This window comes from Somniosus microcephalus, chromosome 4 (assembly GCF_052327205.1).
Source record: "Somniosus microcephalus isolate GS21.2 chromosome 4, FLI_Smic_1.0, whole genome shotgun sequence".
NCBI lineage: Eukaryota > Metazoa > Chordata > Chondrichthyes > Squaliformes > Somniosidae > Somniosus > Somniosus microcephalus.
In genome coordinates this window covers 280,050,060-280,062,722 of record NC_140990.1, presented here as the reverse complement: position 1 = coordinate 280,062,722, position 12,663 = coordinate 280,050,060, and the positions used below count along the sequence as shown (strand labels likewise).

The 12,663-nt window shown below is 46.3% G+C and overlaps 1 protein-coding gene across 4 annotated transcripts in view; it reads left to right on the top strand.

Moving 5' to 3' along the window:
• The window catches only part of LOC147120503 (protein mono-ADP-ribosyltransferase PARP14-like), a 163,956-nt gene that overhangs the window by 10,146 nt on the left and 141,147 nt on the right, over positions 1–12,663 (top strand). For 3 of the 4 annotated variants that reach the window (XM_085986522.1, XM_085986520.1, XM_085986523.1), the window contains exons 4-5: positions 5,506–5,766; positions 12,419–12,655. The exons of the other annotated variant lie outside the window; for it this stretch is intronic. In XM_085986522.1, the coding sequence (XP_085842648.1) occupies positions 5,506–5,766; positions 12,419–12,655 (498 nt within the window). The remainder of the gene's footprint in view (positions 1–5,505; positions 5,767–12,418; positions 12,656–12,663) is intronic. 4 annotated transcript variants of the gene reach the window in all.

The following is a 12,663-nucleotide window of genomic DNA, read 5'->3' as shown; positions in this document are numbered from 1 at the left end:
AGTCGTCCAGGTGTGACGTCGTCATCCTTTTTGGCCTCAACCTTCAGTGCCTGTATGGAATGCCAATCTAATTGTATCTTCCGGATCCATTCACGTCCTAGCAGTGGTGGTCCTCCATCTGGCAATACATATATATCCATTTTAGGTATTTCCTGGCCTTTATATGTCACTTTCACCCTTATTTTTCCTTTGGGGTAGACTTTTTGCCCCGTATACGTCTTCAAGACAATCTCTAGCTTTCAAGGGTATGTGTGAAAATAGCCGCTTGTAGTCTCTTTGATTTATGACTGTTAGAGCTGACCCTGTGTCCAATTCCATTTTCACTTGGACTCCGTCTATCTTGAGTGTAACCCAGATAGTCTGGTGATCCTCCATTTCGGTTACCTTATGTAGTTTCAGACAACGCAGCTCCTTGCTTCCGGAGTCTGTGTCACTTTTCTGTTCGTCTGAACCACTGTCCATCACCTGGTGTACCTTTTTGTACTTCTCCTGTGGAGATTTCTTACTGTTGGTTTTCTTCCCAGACCTGCAGACTCTTGCTATGTGTCCTGCTTTCCCACACTGTCTGCACACTTAGCCCTTGAACCAACAATCTTTCTGGTCATGTGTTCTGCCGTAGCGATAGCACTTCCCTGTTCCATAGGACATTTCATTGGTGCCATATTCTTGCAGTCTCCGTTGTATCTCTGCAGCGCCCCTTGCGGCTGTTTTGTGTGATACTGCCATACTGAAAGCTTTGTCCAGCGTAAGATCCTTTTCCGACAGAAGCCGTTTCTGGGTTCCTTCACTCTGTAGCCCACACACAAACTTGTCCCTTAACATATCTGCTAGTCCTGCTCCAAACTGGCAGTGTTTCGATAGCTTGCGCAGTTCCGTTAGGTACTCAGCATTGCTTTCGTCTTTGTGTTGGTTCCTTTTATGGAACTTAAATCGTTCTGCTATCAGCAGCGGTGTGGGGTTTAAGTGGTCCTGTAGGATTTCTACTATGCTTTCAAAATTCTTGTTTACCGGCTTCTCTGGGGTTATTAGATTTCGCAGTAACCCATAAGTTTTTGCACCCATGGAATTTAACAGAACCAGTGCTTTATTAGCATCTGGCACATCATTCGCCCTGCAGTACACCTCAATACGTTCCACATATGTCGCCCAATCTTCGACTTCATTGTCGAACGTAGAGATACTGCCACTCTTCGGCATCCTTGGGTGTGAGTTAACTGTCAAAAATGGCGCCTCCCGCGCTTCCCCTTCTTCTCCGCTGGCACAAAATGGCGTCTCCCGCGCTTTCCTTCCTTTCCGCGCTCGCCCTTCTTCTCCGCTGCGGCTTCTAAAAATGGCGTCTCCCGCGCTCTTCCTTCTCCGCGGCTCAATGGCGTCTCCCGCGCTCCCCTTTCTTCGCCCCGCGGACCCTGTTCAGCCCGTGAGCCCTGGCTGTGCTCTGCGCGTTCTTTTTATATTTTTCGACGCCGCTCAGTCTAGAACCCGGCTGTTTCTTTACCCTCTCTTTCTCCGGTTTGTTTTCTTTTTCTCGACGCCGCTCGGTGTTCAACCCCCGGCTGCGCCCTGCGCTCTTCACCCTCTGTCTTACCCCGTCGACGCTGCTCGGCTTTCTCTCCGCCGTTGGTCGGCTCCAGCCGCCGCTGCTCGGGAAGGGTCTGCGCTGGACCTGTCGTCGGTCTCTTGCTGCTCGTCGTGGCTGGGGAACCAAGCCCGGCTCTCCACAGCCTCCCCTGTGAAGTTCAATCTCTGCCTGACGGCTGGGCGGTTGCTTGTGGTCGACGCCCGTGTTCCTGGCTTCGACTTTTTTTTTTATGTTGCAGGTAGATTCGAATCGACACTCGTCGCCACTGTTGGATCCATGATTCAGAGGATATGCTGTTATTAAATAATCACACGGATGCTGTACATCAACAATAAACAGGTCTTTACTGGAGGAGGGTAGTCTCAGGACTGGGGGTGCAGAGGCATGCGCAAAGCTTATATACCGGTGTGGTCACTGCCGGTACTACAGTATACAGGAGCTGTAAAAGTAGTTCTGACTTAAAGGCACATACACTACATTAATAAGTCTGTGGTATTGGCAATTTGGGGAATTCAGAGTATTAGGAATGGCACCAGGAGGATCCAAAATGAGAAGAATATTCCTCCACATTTGCTTTAAACAAATACATTGTTTAAATTTCTTGTCTTTGATATTAGTGGATACTGAATGCCTTTCATATCAGCCATGATCTCATTAAATGGTGGAACAGGCTCGAGGAGCTGAATGGCCTACTCCTGTTCCTATGTTCCCTTCATACAGTGTTTCAAGCTTATGTCACATCTTAAAAAGTGATGCTTATATTTTTGATGGACTTTGTCCTGTTGCCAAAGAGAAAGCCACTATTTTACTTAGGAATATGTGAATATACAGGACCTGGAAAGACCATTGCAGCACATCTGATTGGTCACAGTTCAAAAAATACCACGCTATTTCCTACATATTCCCTTGAAATAAAATCCGTTATAGTATCAACATCCCATAGGTTTTAACATTTACACAACTGTTTAAAGATGTGTAATTATATTTGAACATCTTGATATAATCCTGAGTTTTGAATTTGATCAAGTTCAGAACGCTTTTAAAGATTTTTCAGAAAATGTAGTGAGTAATATGGTGACAGAATAAAATGAATTTGGTCAAAAACTGAGCAGCAGCTGTTTAATTGTGGCTGCAATAATTGAGTGCAAGAGGAGCATTTATTTCCCATGTTCCTTACTGTAGGTCAGGGGTATACATTAGCCCTGAAAATCTGTGGACCCTTGAGCCTGGTGTAAGAGCCATAATTTGTTCATTGGCAACTTCTGCCGCTGACCCAGCCAACATATGTGGGGTCAACGCCTGTCACCTCATCATAATGTCAATGGTGGACACCTGCCAGAATGGGGAGAACAGGAATCCTGGTGTGAAGTGCCCATTTGGGACGGGGGACACTTTGCCCGCAAACCCTGCCCCCGAGAATGTTGTTGCCAGTGTCAAGTAAACCTGTCAGTCCCACTGTTATAATGTGCCAGAAATGTTTTAAGCTCCACCTCCACCAGCTGGCAGGACAGTATACCTGCCTTCACTTGGCTGATTCCCAGGCTGAGAGTCCCCTCCCCTAGCCATGCAGCCTCTGACACAACGGACCATATTTGGGGTGGGCAGAAGTTCCATCCCAAACACGATGCTGTGAAAACTGTTGAAGAAAGCCAGGAGCTGGTGTATTCAGGTCTCAGTGTAATTCACAATTTTTCCACCACACTCCCAGCAAGAGTGCCCCAGAAGGGCTTTGGACTTTCAGGCCCACTAACTTTTGCCCAGAGGCCACAATTCTGAGAAGTGCATACTCTCACAAATCTACCATAAGCCTTATTGTTAATAAAGTTACTATGTGTTCCTTTCCTCCTTTCTTTCCTTCATTCTTCCCTGCGTACAGCCACACATTCCCCCTTTCTTTCCCACCTATGGTCACACATATCCCCCTTTCCAAACACAGCCACATGCTTCGATGTTCTAACAGAAACAAAGCAAAATGTCACAAAGTTGGTTTTTGCTTTTATTTTGATTTTTAAATCCACTTTTTGATTTTTTTTTTGGAGTTTAATTTTATGTTGGAGCATGAAGCACTGGGAACTGGCAAGTAATGCCTTGGGAAAGGGTGAGAAGCCAGCATCAGCTGGATTGAATGTTAGCAGATCTGGTTTAAATACACATGAGAGCTACAGATACGGGCAGAAGGCTGATGCATTTGAGAATGCAGCGGCCATTCTGCTTTCTTTGCCGATGAGATGAGGGACTCCCGAGACCTGAAGGGTTGAAGCCTGGAGGAAGAAGCAAAGGTAAGTAAAGCTTTTAAAACACTTAAGTCTCACCTCACACACTTACCTCTGAACACATGCACCCATCACTCACCTGCACACCGGACATCTCGGCCCCGCAGACCCACGGCTCGCCTCGCTGACCCAGGCGAGGTTCGGAGACATTGGGGAACCCACACTTTAGGGCTCAAAATAGGGATTATCCAAAAAACTGCCTGTTAACTACCTGTTAACAGGCAGTTAATTGGCACTAGTCCCCTTCCTATTTCAAGGAGGCGGCTCCCAGCGTGGGTCGGGTAGCAGCCTGCTGGGAAGCTGGCACGCAGGCAGGTTGAGGGGCGGGATTGGTATCCACCCCTAGATTCTGCCATTTTCCCGGCAGTCCCACCTCCCCAGGGCTGGCAAAATCGCCCCCCCTGATGTCCAAATGGCAATGTTGGAATGATAACTGCTCTTTTTAAACAAAATGATTCGGTCAGGAATAGGGAAAGACTATTTTAACTTTTATTTTGTTTAAAAACTAGGTGAACTATGGAGCTTAATTTATGTCTGAACAAATTATTTTATGGTTAGAAATACAAAACGCTAGAAATCCACAGCAAGTTAGTCAGATCTGAAACTGAAAGCTCTGTTAATATTTAAGAATTGGCTTTGGGCCCCTCAAGTGGCTTGGACCCCCAGAGATAAGGACATTAAAAAAAGTAATTCACATATTGGCTCCCCCTCACTCAAGTAGCTGAGGGGCATGTCTCGGCTCGAGGAGGACCTAGGAAACTCATGCCACCCCTCATTCGCGGGCGAGCGGGCACGAGAGTTCCTAGCCAGCATTGGCAGATGGGTGTCAGAGGTGCTTGAAATGGTGCTTGTGCCCACCTCTCCCATGGTAATAAGGTGCTCGCCCACTGATATTTTGATGGGTCAGCGCCAGAGCGCCAGCTGTAGCTACTATGACCGGAAAGCCCTGCAGCGGGTAGTCAAAACTGCCCAACGCATTACCGGCACCCGGCTACCGACCATAGAGCACATATACCAGAAACGCTGTTTACGGAGGTCACGGACCATCATCAAAGACCCTACCCACCCCAGCCACAGTCTGTTCGCCCTCCTGCCATCTGGGAGACGCTACAGATGCATTCGCACCCGTACGACCAGATTTAGGAACAGCTTCTTTCCCAGGGCTGTCATCCTACTGAACTCCACAAATAAACTCTAAAGCCTGCACATCTGCCAATGCACTTTATTATGTTTATGTTAATGTATTACAAGCCAAATGTATGTTGAACGTTTAAATGTCTTAATCTAAATGTACACTCTCGGGAGCCGCAAGCCTACATTTCGTTGTACTGCACTTGTGCACTAACAATGACAATAAAGTTGATTATGATGATTATTAGTTGGCATGATCCTGGTGTAACTGCCAGGATCGTGACCCACATATTTTTGGCACCATTGTCTATTGTGCAGCAAATTAACAACATTATCTGTTTCACAACCCAAATATGCTGGCAATTAAAAAAATAATCAGATGCACCTTATACCATTGATCAGTTTTGCATTTTATAATTTTACAAGAAACTAAAGAAATGATAGTCCAATGGGACTGGGAGGAGTAAAAGTCTTGATGCTACTAATATTTGTTGTGTTGATTTTGTGATTCTTCTTATTAAGATGCTCAGGCAGTGTTGAGCCAAGAAGCCCATTCAGTGGAGAACATTCAAATAATGGTGAGGAGGCTTCATGAAGAAGAGCGTAAAGCTCCTCCACAATCCTCTGCTGTAGTACTACAGAATCTTCCTGAAAATATCACGTGTGAAATGTTAAATCTACTGGTCGAAAATTTTACTGACTTAACTGAAGAAGCTGATGATTTCAGCATGGAAATGTTGAGTGAAATAAATGCGGCTGTTGTGACTTTCAAAACTGATACTGGTAAGAGTTAGTATTCAGTAACTGTTAGTTCCAGGTGTTGTGTTACGATGTTCTGCAACAAAAATATAGCAGAAAAATTCTTATTTTGAAGAGATAGCAAAGCAAATTATTAACAGAAATACAGACAATGTTGGAAATCTGCAACAGGTCATCAACACCTAAAAAGAGAACATACAGATTAACATTTTGGATGAAGTCCTTTTGTGGGAGCTGGTTTCCAGCAATATATTGGTTTTTTTCCTCCCCTCAACTTTTTTTTCCACTACGGAAAGGTTTAAATTTCCTTTTTATATATATTATATTTTTGGGGGAAAATATTGTATCTGAGCATATTATACTGAAGTGCCAAACTGTAATACGAAAGAGTAAATTATTACAATGAAGCCCACTTTAAGTGCAAATTAATTACATGCACATGTTAATTAAATTGCTTTCACATTGGCTGTAGGGCGGGGCAAGCACTGTTGTTTCCTGATGTATGGGTCTCATACACCCAGCAGTAACCCCAATGTAAAATTACTGAGTCACTAGGACCAACCACCAGGTAGACAAGTTTTTATTGTTTTAAAAAAAAAATTGTGCGCTGAGCTTTTGGGCACTGCCACCCATGTGAGACCCACTTGTCAGGAACCAGCAGCATAAGAACAGCATAAAAGCAACTTTAGAACATTGAGTTGCTTTTTTTAAAATCCAGGTATCAAGGCATTTGAGAATAGCAGCAGGAAGGGGCCACTGAACAGAAAACCAGTTCAAAAGAGCCCAGCCGGGCACTCACCACGACCTCACCTTTACAGTTTCAGTCTGGCGCTCAAACTGCTGCTAACGTGACTGTCAAATTACAAGAAACTCCTTCAGCACAGGCAGAAGGATTCCTGTGATGTTAAAATTTTAAACAGCAGTACATCTAACATGCTGGTAAGTGGAGGATATTGTTAAATATAAGTCTAGCTGGTTACTGTATATTCAACAGCACATGCTTCGCTCACTGGCACTGTAAACATTTAGAACTTTGATTTTAAACACAGTTAAAAATACTCTTGTTTTAAATAAAAGTTTTTAATGCTTAAATTAATGGTGAGATAAGTGTCTATTCTTGAATATACAGTAACCAACTGGTATTATGTTCAACAGTGCTAATGAGCATTTTGGAGATATCGGCCTAGAAATTCAGTGGGCTGTGCCACCAGTTAGTGCCTAAAGAGGGCACTCAGTGGCTTTAGCGCCACTGGCCACGCCTCCCGCGATATTTAGCTGGGGCGCTAATGGCGGCATTAGCCTGTTGTGCTGCGCCGCCACCGATGACGTCATCGGTGTGCGCAGCGCCCCGCTACCGCCCCGATCGCGATATTTGGTAGCGCCCGCCTCTAGTGCCATTCGCAAATCGCGCCCGGTTCACGGGGCCTACCTGTGGCGGCAGTGGCGCAAATTAAGGTGGAGGTGCTGGGTGGCCATTTTTTTCAGTGGCCGCATGCCAGCACCTCCGTCCCCGGCCTCCTGATCCCCCCACCGGGCAGTGCCGGCTGTGTCCCGAGAGCCCGGCACTTCTCCACGGTGCCGGGCTCTTTTGCCGGCACTCGCGATTGGTCACTGCGCTGGTGCAGGCCCCTCCCCCCTAAATGGAGGAAGGCCTGCAGTACCACAGCGCGCCGTGCCGCAGCGTGTGGCGCTGTGGCACTTTGCGCTGCGATATTCAGTTTCAGCGCCCTAAGAGGGACGCGGGGCACCTCAAGCAGTGCCCCTAGTCCCTCTTGGTGCGTTCAAGATGAATTTCCGGCGGTCGCAACTGCTCCAATCGCAGCGGTAATTCCGGCGCCCAGGCGAGCTGGGCGCCCCGTTTGCGGCTCCACCGAATTTCTCCCCCATCCTGTATAAAATGCTGGTGGTGTTTGAATCCTTCCCTCTGCTGAATTTTATGTGACTTGGAAATATAGTAGCCAGCTGAGATGGTGTCGGGGTGTTACAATCTAAATTTGTGAGTGTGCTGGTTAGACTTTTTGAACTGGTTTGCTGTTTGTAGCTTTGTTTTCACTAGCCTAAGTTGACTCAGACACTCGGAATCTTTACCTGAGTGTCGGGGTGGGTGCGTGCGGACCGCCATCCTGAAGTTTTTAACAGCGTTCTGCACTGCGCGTTTAACTCAATGACATCAATTGAAACAGTCATGCGGGTTTCCCGGCCCAATTATTGGAGCGGGTCTGCTGACGTCACCGATGACTCGTTTTCAGCTCGGATAATTAAAGCAGGCTTGCACACATCCCAGTTGAAGGTTGTTGGAGGAGAGATAAAGGTGGTTGGGAGAGGTGGCACTTGCTGGCTATCATAGAGATTTGTGTGGGTCATGGAGTCACACCGACAGAAGGCTGCGCCCAGATTCAGTGATGCTTTCCTGGGAAGTGGCTTTGTCACTTGGAGTGAATGGTGAGACATTTGTTGGAGTCCATTATTAAGGAAACAGTAACAGAGCATTTGGATAAACATAATTTAATCGGACAGAGTCAGCATGGTTTTATGAAGGGGAAGTCATGTTTGACAAATTTGCTCGAATTCTTTGAGGACGTAACATACAGGGTGGATAAAGGGGAACCAGTGGATGTAGTGTATTTGGACTTCCAAAAGGCATTTGACAAGGTGCCACACAAAAGATTACTGATCAAGATAAAAAATCACGGGATTGGGGGTAATATACTGGCATGGGTGGAAGATTGGCTATCTAACAGAAAACAGAGAGTTGGGATAAATGGTTCGTTCTCGGGCTGGCAATCAGTAACTAGTGGTGTTCCGCAGGGGTCAGTGCTGGGACCCCAACTCTTTACAATCTATATTAACGATTTGGAGGAAGGGACCGAGTGCAACATATCCAAGTTTGCCGACGATACAAAAATGGGAGGGAAAGCAGTGAGTGAGGAGGACATAAAAAACCTGCAAAAGGACATAGACAGGCTAAGTGAGTGGGCAGAGATTTGGCAGGTGGAATATAATATTGGAAAGTGTGAGGTTATGCACTTTGGCAGAAAAAATCAAAGAGCAAGTTATTGTCTAAATGGAGAGAAACTGCAAAGTGCTACATTACAAAGGGATCTGGGGGTCCTGGTGCATGAAACACAAAAAGTTAGTATGCAAGTGCAGCAGGTGATCAGGAAGGCCAATGGAATCTTGGCTTTTATTGCAAGGGAATTGGAGTATAAAAACAGGGAAGTCTTGCTGTAGTTATACAGGGTATTGGTGAGGCCACACCTGGAATACTGCGTGCAGTTTTGGTTTCCATATTTAAGAAAAGATATACTTGCTCTCGAGGCGGTTCAGAGAAGGTTCACTCGGTTGATTCCGGAGATGAGGGGGTTGACGTATGAGGAAAGGTTGAGTAGGTTGGGCCTCTACTCATTGGAGTTCAGAAGAATGAGAGGTGATCTTATCGAAACATATAAGATTGTGAGGGGGCTTGATTGGGTGGATGCGGTGAGGATGTTTCCACTGATGGGTGAGACTAGAACTAGGGGGCATAATCTTAGAATAAGGGGCTGCCCTTTCAAAACTGAGATGAGGAGGAACTTCTTCACTCAGAGGGTAGTAAATCTATGGAATTTGCTACCCCAGAGAGCTGTGGAAGCTGCAACATTAAATAAATTAAAAATGGAGATAGACAGTTTCCTAGCAGTTAAGGGAATTAGGGGTTACGGGGAGAGGGCAGGGAAGTGGACGTGAGTCTAGATTCGGATCAGCCATGATCCTATTGAATGGCAGAGCAGGCCCGAGGGGCCGTATGGCCTACTCCTGCTCCTACTTCTTATGTTCTTATGTTAACCTCAAGCAATGGGGGTTTGGGTTACAGGAATGGCTTGGTCATTGTAGGCCTGCTTTGTTGTGTTGTTTGGGGGGTGTGGGGGCGAGTTGGTACAGCATCTGGGAGCCATATGGGTGCACTGGTGCAAGTTAAGTAAATTGGGCCATTACGAGGCCCTCCCGGGCAGCAATGTTTGCTGCTGCTGGTGCCATCTCCAGCTCAAGTTCCTCCTCCTCCTCTGAAGAGGCTGTGCGCTCTGCGCCTTGCTCCTCCTGCAGCTCCAATCGTCACTGTTTTCACTGTGTTGTGCAGCACTCAGCATATGACGATGATTCCGGAGACCCTGGCTGGTGCATACTGAAGGGCTCCTCCAGATCTGTCAAGGCATTTGAAGCGATCTTCATCATGCCGATTGCTTGCTCTATGATACATCTGGTGGCCCCCTGGCTGTCATTATAACACTCCTCAGCCTGGCCTCCTCAATGGTGTCATCAACCACGTCTTTAGTGGCTAGCCCTTGTCTCCAAGCAGCCAGCCAGTAAATCTGTTTCGAGGTGCGAAGAGCTGAGGGAGGGTGGACTGGCGCAGCATGAAAGAGTCATGACAGCTGCCAGGGATTTGGCGCACGCATGCATGATGATCTTTTTATGGTTGCAGACGAGCTGCATATTGAGGGAGTGGAAGCCCTTGCGGTTGAAACACTCCTGGGGGATGATAGGGTGCCTTCATGACCACATGTGTGCAGTTGATGATGCCCTGCACCTGTGGGAAGCCAGTCAGAGCTGCAAAGCCGAGCACACACTCAGTAATACTGGCTTCATCAGTGGCAAAGTTTACATAATTGGCTGACTTGTGAAACATAGCATCATCACCTGGGTGATGCATCTGTGGGCGGCCGACTGCGAGATCCCACAAATGTCTACTGCAGATCCCTGGAAGGAGCCTGAGGCGAAGAAGTTGAGGGCGGTGGTGACTTTGACAGCCACTGGTAAGGAGTGTCCACCAGGTCCTCTGGGCAGCAGGTCTTGTTCCAGCGAGGTATAAATGTATGCCACGACCTGGCACGATAGCCTGAGCCTTCTAAAGCATTGCTGTTCAGTCATGTCCAGGAAGCTCATCCTCTGCCTGTATACCCTGTGTTGGGGTATCGCCTCTGGCGCGGTGCAGCCCTGCGCTGGTGCCCTCTGTCCTGTGGAGCATCAGTTCGGTGAGGAGATAAATCCCTGCACAAATTGGTGTCAGCCAGAGCAAGAAAGCAGGTGTAAGGTGAGAGTATTTATGTGTTTTTCCAGCTGTCACTTAATTAACTCGCACAATGGCAAGGTTCCCGAGGTGTGTGAATCCCGTGCACAACCAGTTAAAGGCCAAACCTGACGTTAAAAAGGCAGTTGAGGGTCTCAACGAGCAATTAATGAGCAATGAAGTCACCCGCCTCTCCTGAGCGTGTCCATGGCGTGCTTCAAAACACGTCCGAGTTAAAGGCGGAAGTCAGCAGGACGACAACGGGTTTCCGACACGCTTTCAATTTCCACACTTTTAACTGCAGATCCGTCCCAAACCCGTACGCTCTCCAATGGGAAAATTCCTGCCGTGGAGTTAATTACAAATTTCTTAAGTTCACAATCCACGTAATTGAACATTTTTAGTGGGAAAAAGATTGGCTTTACTGTAGGAAAAATAGAGCTAGGACAATGTCAGTTATGTTGCTTGATTCCAAATATTCTTGTGATCTTCTGAGACAGTACCAATATTAGGGTGATGGGGGATAAAAAACATCATTCTCTTGAAGTGTCATACATCGCTACACTCAAAGGTGTTGTGATTTTATTGACAAGGCAGAGAAACAGACATTGTTAACCATGTTTCTATTGTATTTGTGCTTATGGACTAGTTCTTAAAACACAAACGTATTTAAACAAATTGGGGCTGATACTCACTTGCTACGCTTGGCATTAATGGGGCTGTAACGGCCTCTAAATAGGTTCGGTAGCCGATGAAGAGACAGGTACTATTTTGAAAGGGGCCTTCTACTGAGCGCCCAAAGCGCCCACCTGTTTCAGGCAGTAGGACCCTGATTGCCATTTAGGTTGGAACTGGTTGGGGCTACTGCGTGCATGCTCCGACCAGTTCCATGGGCAATGGAACCGAAGAGGCCCAGTAAAGGTAAGTTTAGAATTATTTTTGCAGACGTACTTCTCTAGGCCCCACAAAAACTGCTGCCAACCCAGGACCCCCACCCCCTTCCCCTCCGATTGGGATACCCCCCTCCGCCTCCCGCCCCCCCCCCCCCCCCGCCCTACAGTTACCTAGCTGTTGGTCGGGGCAGCCCAATATTGGGCAGCCTTAATCTGATGAGCTGCATCGGGACGCCCGTTTGGCGCCACACAGCTCGTTACCACAATGTAAATTAGGCCTATTGTGTATCTTCCTATTAAAGATATATTGCTCATTGTTTTCAAAAACAAAGGGGTAATTACATTGCATCACAGGAGAATCAAATGTGAAATCTTGATCATGTTCACAACCAGTAGAAGCAATTTTTACTCCCAAGTTGACAGAATACTACTGAGGTGAGCAAACATCCCAGAAAATGGAATGAGTGGAAGATGGAAACTATCATGCAGAACTGATTAGAGTGGCGCAAATGTTATATTCTCCAGCACTAATGGGCTTCTCTTTGATGAGCACAGAATTAACAATACTGCCTCATTATAATTGCTGTCTCCTAAATAATTGCTTTCCTAATAATCAGAAGTGTTATATGAGTATTAAGCTACCACTTCAACTCCACAATTGTTATTTTTTCATAATGCTCAGATAAATTGACATAAAAATAATTGATTAGTTTATTTTCTTGTAATTTATTTTTAGACCTCACTGAATTCATCAAAAAGTGTTCCAAAAAGGTTTTGAAAGGCCAACAAAAAATTCTGCCACAGCAACTTGAAATAACGAAGAGTGTAAGAGTGGAGAATCTGCCTTCTAATATCAGTGAAGATTTCTTAAAACTCTACTTTGAAAATCCTAAAAATGGATGTGGAATTGTGACTGCCATTGAAATGACACCTGAGGACAGTGCAGCTGTTGTTTCTTTTGAAAATTCTGAAGGTAATATT